This window comes from Solanum pennellii, chromosome 8 (genome assembly GCF_001406875.1).
Source record: "Solanum pennellii chromosome 8, SPENNV200".
Classification (NCBI taxonomy): domain Eukaryota; kingdom Viridiplantae; phylum Streptophyta; class Magnoliopsida; order Solanales; family Solanaceae; genus Solanum; species Solanum pennellii.
Genome location: NC_028644.1, coordinates 68,314,943 through 68,327,848, shown reverse-complemented (window position 1 = coordinate 68,327,848; position 12,906 = coordinate 68,314,943). Strand labels below are relative to the sequence as shown.

General features: G+C 35.2%; 1 protein-coding gene across 2 annotated transcripts in view; it reads right to left on the bottom strand.

The window, feature by feature from the left end:
- Positions 1–12,548, bottom strand: part of LOC107026672 (protein unc-13 homolog) — a 20,623-nt gene extending 8,075 nt beyond the window's left edge. Inside the window, exons 1-16 of one of the 2 annotated variants that reach the window (XR_001457635.2) lie at positions 12,133–12,548; positions 11,387–11,451; positions 10,223–10,475; positions 10,004–10,070; positions 9,660–9,819; positions 7,520–7,687; positions 6,518–6,592; positions 6,223–6,432; positions 6,049–6,150; positions 4,556–4,786; positions 4,356–4,436; positions 2,334–2,417; positions 2,069–2,254; positions 1,832–1,987; positions 766–858; positions 290–361 (exon numbers count right to left, since the gene is read on the bottom strand). Coding sequence is in view for 1 of the 2 variants with exons in the window: in XM_015227724.2 (XP_015083210.1) it covers positions 290–361; positions 766–858; positions 1,832–1,987; positions 2,069–2,254; positions 2,334–2,417; positions 4,356–4,436; positions 4,556–4,786; positions 6,049–6,150; positions 6,223–6,432; positions 6,518–6,592; positions 7,520–7,687; positions 9,660–9,819; positions 10,004–10,070; positions 10,223–10,475; positions 11,387–11,451; positions 12,133–12,310 (2,181 nt within the window). In the remaining variant the exon portion in view is untranslated. The remainder of the gene's footprint in view (positions 1–289; positions 362–765; positions 859–1,831; positions 1,988–2,068; positions 2,255–2,333; positions 2,418–4,355; positions 4,437–4,555; positions 4,787–6,048; positions 6,151–6,222; positions 6,433–6,517; positions 6,593–7,519; positions 7,688–9,659; positions 9,820–10,003; positions 10,071–10,222; positions 10,476–11,386; positions 11,452–12,132) is intronic. The other variant, XM_015227724.2, reaches the window with a different exon arrangement.
- Positions 12,549–12,906: the final 358 nt, after the last annotated feature.

The window sequence follows — 12,906 nt, the reverse complement described above, 5'->3', positions numbered from 1 at the left end:
TATATATATATATAGATATATAGATATATATCCTAGGGACTAAGGACCAAATAGCGGCATTGGCCAAAAACCAGATATATAGCATTTGTGGAAATGACACACATCATTAGTGTAAGTAGTTTAGCAGAAAAAAGTATATATCCACGAAGCATCCAAGGAACATTTCAAATATAGAAGCACCAAGAGCATATTCAAACACCCAACAGTAGCTTCACCACATAATATCTAGAAGTTAAAAAGGCAAAACTTATCAAAAGAAAAGGGGAACATCAATAATTGAGAGTCATACCTCCTCTATGATTCTAAATACTTCTACAGCTGAAGCTGCTTGTTTTTGCTGATGTGATAGGGGCTCCCAGTCCTGTGATTAAGACAAGACTATTTTAAAGTTCAAACAACATCCCAGATTTGCTAGGAAGAAGCAAATTGTCAAAAACAACAAAACTGTAACTCTATTTCAGACCAGAAGATAGCAGCAATATCTAAAGGAGAGAGATATGAGCACAATGACTAAACATAAGTTCAGATGAAAGATACACCTATGTTCAGTTTAAGCGCTTATAAATATTTGCTTATGGGATGAATTCTTTGCATAATTACTAAAGAGGACCTAGGATAAAGAAAGAAAAACCAATGTACAACCAGCAAGTTGATTATTCTGACCAAAGGCAGGAAGCAAACACCATTATCATGACTTCATCTTATTTAGCATTAGGAATTTCACAATTACATGTCACAACCAAATGGAAGCTTCTAGAAGATAACCTCAAGATCAGCAGCACGTCCAGTCCATTCAAGTATCCTCTCATGCTGAGCAATCACCCAATCAAGAATAATTGGCCTTGCGATTTCTCCAATCTTGCAACCAAGAAAATGAAAGCAACATAATACCTCTAATTAGAGTTTCATAAAGTGAAAAATATTTAAATGATAGCTACTTACAACACAGCTGGAGAAGTATGATTGTTTATCAATACCATCCATGCTCTTAAACATGTTCACTGTGAACATTAGTTTGTCTCTTTTCATCCATTTAACCATTTCATGTTGGACAGCAGAAAATTCAAGTTCTGCTGTAACTCATGCTAGATAAGCAGAACATGGGAGTATAGTTGAACAAAAAGAAAAGCGCCAAGTTTTTCTAAGGAAGTGAGTGCTTCAATTTAAGCAAAAAGTGCAAGCTTTAATGACGTAGGTGCTAATGAAGCAGAAATTAAAAAATAACTATGTAATGCAGAATAACTACAAACAACAGCAAAATCATATAGTCAAGAAAACTGAAATATTTTGTAAAACCGGTATTAATCAAGTTCAAAACCATTTTTTAGCTTTTTCACTTCAGATACAAAGGTATAATTTAACATTGTTAATTATGATTAGGTGACTAACCACTAACATACTCATCCATAACATTTCCTTTGCAGTTGATATATCACTTCGCCAACAAAATCTATTTTCTAGTGACATACCACATAGCCACCAAGGCGCAAGTTTTAGTGCCTAGGTGTCTGGCCTCTTGAGCAAGGCAAAATGCATAGCCTGCATGCCTAGATTCTAGACACATCTTTTGCAACACTACATACTACTTTCCACAAATGCTATGGACTGGAAAAAAAAAACTCAACCAAGTAGGAGAAATAAATTAACCATATTTTCCATTTCATTTTGAAGGAATTTTCAGGAAAGAGTAGGAAAAAGAAACCCCATTTACTTTAACGAAAGCATAAAAACAAAAAAATTATATGTGGCATCCGTAGCCAGGAAAGCTTCAAAAAATGAATAAGCTCATTAGACAATTTCGCAGTATGATAGCTTTCCATTGTAAGTTTACCTCACGCTCAAAATCAAACATCAATGGAGAATGCACCCCCTTTTTTACTTGTTCTGATGAATGGAGTTCAATTAGATAATTCTCCAACAGAATAGCTGCAGCAAGCACCTGCTTCACATCTTCCGAAAGGCAAGATATATTTTTGAGAAATGGGTCCTACACAGCAGCAGAAAAAATTTGACTCAAAGGAACAACCAAGAAGGTGCTGGATATTAATATCTATCACTGCAAACTAACCAGTCTTTCACCATAAAACCTGTGCAATATTGAAGCTGAAACTACTCCAGCTTCAGCATACCAAAGCCTCAGGACTGGATGGTATACAGTCAGCTGTCTCTCAGCAATTGACTTCAATTCACTTGCAAGTAAAGCCAAAGGATGTTTCTTATCTACTTTAGATCCAGTATTTATTGCATCAGTAACCTGAGATCAAGCTTATATGTCAAACGTTTCAAAATCAGGTATTCCTATACTACATTTGCGGAGCCATTATATACCATACCCTCTTGCAAGCAGCTTCGGCAGACCTCTCAACATACATTCTGACTTTGCTATCAATGATTTCATTTGAAGCATTGAGCATCAGCTGCAACAATGTGACGAAAGACATATTAACCATTATAAGGAAACATTAAAGAATTTAAGTCCAATTTGTTCTTGAGAGCATCAAAAAGAGTCACAAAAGAAATAAAAGCTTAATGCATTCTTTCACAACTAAATTTCTGTAAACCAAACTTCTAATCCAAGATAAGAAGACAAGCCCAAGGAGTCTAAGAAACTCCTTTCTACCCCTGCTTAAAAAATAAACATGTTCACAGAAAAGGAATCTCCTACGTACACCTGATCAACAAAATACTGAATTATGGTTCCCTCGATGGTGGTAATGCTTGAACAGGATCAGAAGATACTTTATTTACTCAAGGGACAGCAGATGCCAGAGACAGGATTCTGTACTGTAGCCACAGATGGCGGTGATGCAGGATACTGATGAAGGAAATGGCACTCTTTCTTACGCTGTACAATTTTTGAGGACGTATTTAATGTTTTTAAGTATTTTTTATCTTTACTTTTTGGTTTTGAATCGCGTGGCTGGTGATCAAGCAAAAAAGGTAGATGATTTTGTCCTTCCCACTCAGTGAGTATTAGTTAAGTGTTGTCAAAAGCAAAAAGCGCAATAAAGCTCTAAGGTTTGTTGGAGCTTTAAGCGCAAAGTGCAAATAAAATGTGGGCTTTATTTTAAAAAGGCGCAAAGGGAGAAAAAATACAAATAAATATGTTTAGTCCAAGACTAAATATTATAAGCAAGAATGACAAATATATGAACAAAAAGAATAGAAAAAAATATGATAAAGCGAAAAACCAATTGTTGGATGTTGCCGTTCCATAAAAGGTTCATTAGAAAGGAAAGGTATGCCTTGGAACCTTGATGACAACATTGAAGCGCACATTAAGTTAGGCGAAACACTCAACACATTTTGATCCCTGCTTTAGGGCTTAAGCGCGCCTTTGGCAACACTAATCTAAGTCAATTTTGTTAATATTTTCCCATCCTACTTGGAGACATTTATAAGTTGGGCCATAGTGTTTTCTGTTTGTTAAATAATCAGACTGACAGGTAAGAATTGCTGGTAGGTTCTAAAATCTGGGTGCAGTTTGCCGATTCCACATAGTGTATGAGTTGATTTGATGGTTCCAAACTGCATTGGAGATCTGGTGACGGGAAAAGGAAGTACTTTGGAAAAAAGTTGTGAACGTAAAATATAGGATGGAATCTCCCTGGGGCATTAAACTGGAAAAAGCTCCCTACAGGATAGCCATACAGAGGCAAATTAGAAATTGCTGGGATGAATTTAACTATTTAACTCACGTACAAACCTGAAGATTGGAAATGGAAAAAAGATTAAACTTTGACCGAATAAATGGTTGGAAAACATTGCCTCAAGGGCCATATTCCCAGATTTATACAATCTAGTTATCTACAACACCTTTACCATAACAAGCTGCTTCTCTGAAGAAATGGAATCTTCTTTTCAGAAGAAGTTCCAATAGTTGGGAGATTGGAAAGATGAGCTGCTTGCCCAAAAAAATTGAGCGCAGTGTTTTTTGATGAAGATAAGGAGGACAGCTTTTTCTGGCAAGGTAGCAAGCACAGATATTTTTCAATGAAGACTTTCTATAAATTACTTCCAAAACAAAAATGATGCAGGGAGAAGAATACGACCTTGGAAGTCAATATAAAAAACAATACCCCCTCCTAAAGTAGCTTGTTTTGGACATATTGCAATTCTAGATTCTTGTCCAATTTAAATGTCCAAGTACACAAATAAACACATTACAGATTCCAATTAAAAGGATGTCAAGCCATGTCTTTTCAGTTATACACTTTGAGAACTAGTGCTGGAGAACCATACACACTGGCTCAAGTGACTATTAGCATTTAGATGCCCAGCAAAATATTTTCCATGGTTGTCTTATTTCATCAAACAGAGAAGGCACTTAATAGAGATAAAGTTGTACCAAATACCTCCATGTTTCCAGACATTTCAAACTTCTGATTCCCTGCTGCCAATGCCATGGATAACACCCCCTTGAAAAGAGAAGGCTTCTGACAAAGGGAGAAAATTCTCATCAGATACAGAATTTTGCATGTTAGACCACCATTAACAAGTCATACATCACAACGGAGAAACAAGATAAGACGAATATACAAGTACAGAAAACAACCTTAAAAAAATGCCAATGATAATCATGCAACTTATTGTCGCACCATAAACCAATTGACCAAAGGATAGACTGCACCAAATTTAGCCTAATCTCAGAGCCACTGCAGTGATTTACACAAACTAGACTCTCCAAATACTTCTTTTCATTCTGTACGACATCTTCAGATGACGGAATATTCCGCATTTTACGGACTGCATACTCCAAAAGCATTGCCTCCTCTGTCCCAAGAAACTTCAATAAGAAGAAAATACATCAGAAATTTTATCAAGTCTACAAATAATAGCAATGACTTTACAAGGAAACTAATTCGCACTATTTAAATGCTAAATGCATCAAAATATCTACCAAAGCACAGAAATTGTAACTCCTTGTTAGCAAACTGCAAGCAACTGAATTATCACAAAGTGAGGAGCAATGCTAGATTAACTGTGCAAAATTAAGAAGGCTAATATTCAGGTGTTTTGAGAAGACAACTAAAAGTGCAAGAAAATTAGCAACAATAAATTTTAAATGAAGAAGCATGTATCATATAGCCAGAGTAGGCTCCCTATCATTGACTTGGTTGATTCGCGGCTTTAAGACAAGCTCAGCTCCAGCAGGTTTATGATAGGTGTTCTGTCTCCTCATTAATGTGGACAAATATAAGTTTTAATTCTCGGACCAGTTCCTCAAAGAAAAGGTAGACGCTTGAAGGAGAGAGCTTCTTTCAGACCTACCTCTATCTCTCTTCTTCTTCTTTTCTTTTTTAAAATATTTAACTCCCCTAGAAACACTTCCTCTCAATATTCAACTACGGCAACTGGTTAATAATTTGTAATCATCGTTAAAGAAATTTTTTAAAAAGTCAGCTGTTCTATAAAACAGGGACAAAACAGGTGCAACCATGCCAGAATAAGTAATCCTCAACTGCAAATCTGGCGAAATTTCTCTAGTCTATCATGAAAGGCCTTATGTGTGATAGGTCGATCCAGCTATAAAGATTCACCAAGCTGTTGTTCCTCACAATCCATATACTCCAAGAAAAAAATCATATGAGAGGTGAGGCACCCAAGCAGCAAGGTACAAGCCATAACAAAAGCATACACATGTAATAATTTGAGAACTGAATGCTACTGCATCACAAACAGGGGAACAGGAAAACACACAAGTAGCTAGCTTACTTCACATTGCAGTAAAGCATATAACTCTCCATCTTTCACAGTAAACTTTTTAACATAACAAGCAGACTTCAAAGTGAGTGGCAACATGGGTGCAACTCTAGGTGTTCTATTTTGTGCAAACAGTAGAAGCAATTGAAGAATCTAGGCTAAAATTATGCATTGATAGAAATCAGTATGTCTGGGCCCGTAAGTTGTGCGACAGAAAATAATAGCTTCATTTCATAGCCACGCATACGTATATTCTGTGTCTAATAAAAGCATCAAAAACTGGGAGAGAGGGAGAGGACGGAGATGGTAGAAGGTTGCTTCAATAACATGGTTAAGCTCAATTACCTGCTGAAAAAGCACCCATCCATATAATACATCATGTAACTTCTGGGTAATTCCCAACAAAGGCCATGTTGATTTGATGAGCTTTAGGATTTCATCAGCTTCCTGATGACGAGAACATTAAGTACACTACATTCAGAATAACCAACACAAAAGGTTAAAAGATATAACGTAAACCTCTATGAGCTTGCCATCTTCCAGAATGTCAAATAAACCAAGGAGTAGCTTCTCATACAGCCTCATGTTAAAGGGATAACCAGCACTCCAGTAATATGTCTCGCCTTGTATGCCACAATTTCCAGGCATAGATGATAATGTCGAAGCAATATTTCTAATGGAATATAGCACCTCTCTGCATTTGGAGGGAGACATTTTGATGTCCCATTCCTACAAAAGAATCAAATATCTTCTCAATCTGCAACTGAAGAACAGATTTGATAAGCGACAGGAAGTGAGCTGCAGACAGGCATACCTGAAAATTCCTAATTTTTGCAACCAAAATTCCAACTGATTCCTCAGAAGATAAGAGTTCTTCAAGAATATTAGCCTACAAGAGAATCATCTAGAAGTTAGAATAACTAAGAGGCAGAGAAAGTTATTTACATTAATTGGAAGTTCAATTGGATTATAAGCAACAAATATCTCAGTAATCAGATTTATGAAATCCTAGGAATACTCACTTCAGAATTAAGTTCTGTATAAAACAGATGCATCCCCAACAACCACTGTTTGTTCAGCTTATTAAAATGATTTTGCTCGGACATTTTCTCTTATATTTCTGAATTCCACCCAAATAAAATGTACTTGTTTGTCTCGGCAATATTTCAATCAAAAAACAAGTTTCACCTAAATTATTTCAAAAAAACTTCTAATTTGAAGATTGCAATGACCAGGCCACATGCAATACGTACCTTGTGGCAGGGGCAGTTGCAGTTTATCATTAATGGGTTCAAATTGAACTCAGTACTTTCAGTGTGGAGCAGAAATTTGTGTGAAATTTCACTAAAAATGCGAGAAATAGTAGATATGAACCCAAATCTTTAAAATTCTAATCTATAGGGTTCAATATAAGAACCTTAAAGGTTGAATCCAAAAAGCTTAAATCCTAGATTCGTCTCTGCCTTACAGTATTCTAAAGAAGAATCAAATTTGGTATGATCCATCATGCTAAAAGTAATCACATTTTCAGATCCTTGCTTTATTGATGTTCATATATTATCAGATTAACCATTGAGTTACTCCTTTAGCTTGAAAGTATATAAGAATTACCACCACAACTCCAATTTGTGGTGTAATGGAACATGTCAATCCGATAACCAACACATTATGGACCCAAATCAAACAAAATATGGGTAAAAGAACATAGAAAGACGACTTCCACTGAAGCTAAAACATGACACTCCAAATCTTTTAAAAAGGAAACTTTTAAGTGGAAGAAACATGTAATGAAACAAAAGCCAAAAGTGACTATTACTTGTCTGTTCTTCCATTGGATATATGACTTCTCATTCGAAAATTCAGTCTTTGTTGTGCCATTCAAAAGCCCTAGTGTGATTTGAGGAACATCAATTTGTCCAAATGATTTCTCAGAAGCTAAACGCACCAACTTTCGCCGAGTGAGAGCATCCATTGTTTCTGAGATCTAGTGAATAGTATATGTTAGTCATAAAACAATTAAGAAGAGCAAGAAGTTAAAGACATAGTAGACAGCAAACACAGTGCAAAAAATAAAGGGGGAAAAAGTGTATAGTCAATCAATCAGAAGAAACTTCACATATAAGTCTATTTAGACTAACTTACAAATAGGTGTAGTGAGGTGACTTACCTCATAGGAAAGATTTAACTGGAGGGTGTTGACAAAAGAGATTCCAAAAGGTAGATAAGTCTATTTGCACAAATATAGGATAGATTTAATCTATCACCCATCAGATTCAGTTGTCTCCCCGTTGTTGGTCTTAAGTTAATTTGTGACCTTTTAATGTGATTGTTTTTTTAAATTGTTTGTGCCCTACCCACCCACTACTGAAAATCATATACTCTTCAACTCATAGTCCACAGACACGGCAGGTACTACAAGTTTATCTGCGGCCGGAGGCAAGATTTAATGCCTTGCTTTCCCCTTCCGCTATTACTTTTCAAATCAATTCCATGTTGATTCCATACGTGCTACAAAGACTACATAAATAAAAGTAAAAGCGATATTTCAGCAGTCTTATATTAATTGACGTACTTTCTAAATTTATCTTTCCTAAATGTTGACTTATCAGAAAATGCTGAACTTTTGCTCTCCAAGCCTCCAACAACTAAAATAATACTCCCTCCGCTTCAATTTATGTGACACTCTTTCCTTTTAGTCCACCCCAAAAAGAATGACATTTTCTATATTCAGTAATAATTCAACTTTAAACTTTTTATTTTACTCTTTAATGAGATGATTTATGAACACACAAATATTGACGGCTTATTTGAGCACGAGTTTCAAAACTCTCTTCTTCTTTTTTTATAAAGGTAACAATCAAAAGACTTCGTTTCATTCTTGAACTTTGTACACAATCATACACCTACACATAAATTGAGACAGAGGGAGTACTAATGATTGTTTAAAGTCTGAAGTAATCAAAAAATTATTATTATCTCAAAACAATGTGACGTGTTTTCAACCAACTGAGGAATTTTTCTCATTTCAAGATTTTTTCATTTTTTTGTCTATGACGTAATATAATAATCCATTCTAGATCAATTTAGAATGGACAAAATTTCAATCATACTTCTCACCTCAGCCATTGTTCTTTTCGAAAGAAATGCAGATATGGATATTCCTGAGCTGAATGAAAATTGTCATTCCTAATTTAGATTAATTACAGCCTTTTGAGAATTTAAAGATTTTCTAGACTTGATTTCAATGGTCATCACCATGCCTAGATCTCGTAAATTAAACTTTGATTAACAGGATAATACCACCACCCCATCTCATTACCTCAAACTCATCAATGCAGACCAGCAAAGACCTCAATTTCCCCGAGAGCCCGCAGTCAAACCACTTGATTTCAGTTCTAAGAGGAGAAAAAGCTAAACTACTTGACTTCAGGAATTATTGATGTCTCTTAAAAATGAAGCATGCCATCCCTCTAGCATATTCATATTTATATCCATATACAGTTATGGGGATTAGTAAAACTGGTCTATAATAGTTGGGGACAAAAGCAATGGCACATAGTGGTTGAACAAACTGCAAGATTGCTCTATTAAATGCAATTGTGCATTTTGTTTACAGTTCTTCACACATGCATGCAACGCCACAAGAAGCAATTAGGTAAAGAACAAATATGTCATCCTGGCCACTTATTTCTCAGACAGGTCAGCATCTTCTAGGCCATCCTTCCAAAAAAAATATTACTTCTTCAAGAGCACCACGGAATGCACCAACTTTCATGCAACTATATCATTTATAGCTAAAAATCTTGTATATTTTTCACTTCCATTTTTGTGGGTGTTTTAGGAAAAACTCACTGAAAGAATCACCCAAAATAAGAATATTTAACTGGCTTCAAATTGCAAAGGTATGTCAGCAGCAAATGTAAAATTCAAAACGTACAAAGATAATGATATCTTGCCTGCATTTGTGTCCTGAAAGTTTCAATAAGCTCAGCATTTCTATCGAAAGGCACGGACCCAGATAGGGACCGTGAATGTCTTTTCTCTCTTCTCTTCAGCCCAGAAAGAAATCTAGGACTCTTCTCTTTCTTTTTACACTCAGCCAAGCGAACCTCAAGCCTAAATGTAAGAATTTAAGTTTTAAAAGAGTGAAAGAGAATGTAGTGCTAAGAAGTGAAAGAAAATGAATGGCCACCAGAATGGAAAATATGTAATTAGTGCATTTTCATTAGTTCCTTCAAATAATCATAAATTGACGCTCAACTACAAATACATGGTGAGAATCATAGTTAAGAAGTTTTACCCAGAGCAGATCATGCAAGCAAGGAATACTTCATAGGCAGATTCACGCAAATCATCGTCCAGTAGTCCTTCAGGAGACCTAAAACTTTGTATCAGTTTACTCCAAAGGTGAACATATACAGTCAAGATACAGACCAATAATTCTTCCACCCGCTACAGGACCTAAACAGTTTCGTATGTCATTCTTCTTTTTTGTATCATGATAATAAGCATACACTACCTGTTTTCAGTGCAGGTATTCCTATTGATGGAAGATCAGTTTGCTTAATGGTAAATGACCCTGAAGTTCCTGCGGTTTTACTGTTAACCCCATAATCATCATTGTAAGGAGAGAAATCTGTCAAATCAGAACGGCATGATCCATTATTATTGGAGTGATTCTTCATAATAGAAGGTGGCACACGCTGTGGGTGGGAGCCAGCTGATTCTGGATCTGTAACAAGAAAATACGCATCGCCTGTGTGCAACTGCATCTGCAGAGAGCATTACAAGAATGACATTTTAAACATTTATTCCATTTTAAAAGTAGAAACATCAAAATGCTACTCCTCCATGAGATGAGGCAAATCATTTTGCAGTTTCTTTCACAAACAATGATTCATTCTTCATTTAAAAGATTCAATGACAAATGAAATATATTATTATACATCTAGAATTAACATATAGAACACATATCAGAGTTAGGGGAAGTTTCTTAGAGTTAGGTTACTTGGGCATTCAATCCAGAAAAGATTAAAAAAGGAAAAATAAAATAATAAAAAAGCAACACTATTACTAGATCAAGTTTCAATATATGCTGCTTAGCGTCATATCCTAAAAGAAGGTTGGTCATGCAAACTTAGACTAAGAAAGAGTATTGCAGTTGGTGTGCAATAATTTGATCATTTGTGCATGGCTATCTTCAGTTTCCAAAGATGAATGTGGTTCACTCACAAGTCAAAATAAGCTTACAGATCTGATCTCCATAAATTTGCCTAAAGTGACTGGTATACTAAATGGAAAAAAGAACAAAAAAAAAAAAAAAAGAGTTGAGGGATCCAAAATATATAAATTGGATGTATATAGAACATGTAGTTAATCAAATTCTTATTCTTTCTTAGATGCATAGTTCAAATTTCTAAAGCAGGAGGTAGTTGAATCTCCAATATTGATGCAGGTATAAACTTTTCAACTTCTACTAGGTAATTTCATGACAAAAGAAGCAACAGTTACTATTGCTAATACTTTGGTTTACTTCCCTCAACAAAATGAAGCGAAATCACAACATAATCTCCGTCCATGGATATGCACACTAGTGGATTATAACTTCCTCACCCCACTATAGCTGTGATCAATTGAAGACAACAAAGAATATTTTATTAATATTATTAAAGGTATTCCTTACTGTTTTTGGATGTTGACGTTCATCGTGATACTTCTTAGCTGCTAAAGAAACATCCAGCACCCCACCTAATCATACAAAAAAATGACAACGAAACCAAAAGCTTCAGCCTTTGAAGGTAAACAAACAAAAGGAACACACCAAAACACCATTCCATAGAGAAATAACACAGAAAACCATACAAAAAAACAGTGCAGTATAAGTTAAATTACCACTCCACCTTAACTACTCCCTCTATTTCAACTTTGCTTGTCTGGTTCTGACTTGACACAGAACTTTAGAAAGTAAATAAGACTAAAGATAGATAGGTAGAATGCACCAGCATGCCCTCTACAACTAAAGAGTTCACAAAAATAGGAAAGAGATATTCTTTTCAAAACGGACTTAAAGGAAAATAGCACAAACTAATTTTTTCTTTGCCAGCTTGCATGCACCTCAACTAATTCCACGAGATACCTTTCACCTCACACCAGCAACATGTACCACATTAACTCTGGTCTCTGCTGGTATTCGAACATGAGACCTCATTCACTCAACCACTTCATTGACCAACACCCATTATCATTTTCATTCAAAATTATTTTTAAGTATAGGATAAAGTTTCGATTTTTAGTACTTTCATGTAGTTCTTCTTCAATAAAGCTAAGAAATCAATACCAAAACTAATACAAGAATACTAATTTAAACAATCCTAATGAAACATATTTATGTTTTATGTTAAATACTTTTCAAAATGCAGAAAAACTTACCAGATTGTACACATTCTAGAACATAATCAGCACTAATAACATCGAGATTGATGTTAGATAGGGATAAAGTTGGACCAGAAGGAGTTCGAATTTCTTTAATTAATCCACATGATAAAAGAAACTCTAGAAGATTCCGACGATCGTTACGATACCGTTGTAGAAGAGAATTTGTCTCCATTTATCACCGTTAAAATTAAACGAATTTCCCGCCGCCGGGAAAAAAATGAGCCGGCGAATTAGAAGACAAAAAAGCCCTTTGTGCATTCGAATAATCGGAATCTCTTCCGATTCCGGCCGGTGAAAATAGCCAACGCGTACGGCGTTTTCCGGCGAGAAGGTGAAAGGTGGTGAAAAAGAGGCGAAAGAAATGGCACAAAGCTGGAAAAAGTAGTCGTCTGTTTTTTTTTGTTTCCGCTTTTGTTGATCAGCTTATGTCGTCACTTTTTTTTCTTTTTTTTTATTTTATTTTTTAATTTACCTGGTCAAAGTTGGTTGTTTTTATTTAAAGGGGAAAAAGAAGAGATAATAGCACATTAGCCCTTTGAGTTATTGGAAATTAACAATTATATTTTTATTTTTTAAGATAAACCAATATGTTAGAACTATTTATTCTTAATTCGTTAGGACAATAAGTGTCTGCTATGATGGGTTTGGTTCGATTTTAAAGTTTAGCAGTTTGGCTTATTGGTTATCGATTTGTAGTAATGTTAAATCGTTATAGAACCATTGAGATATTGACTTATTGATTATTGGTTATTGATTTGTCGATTTTTT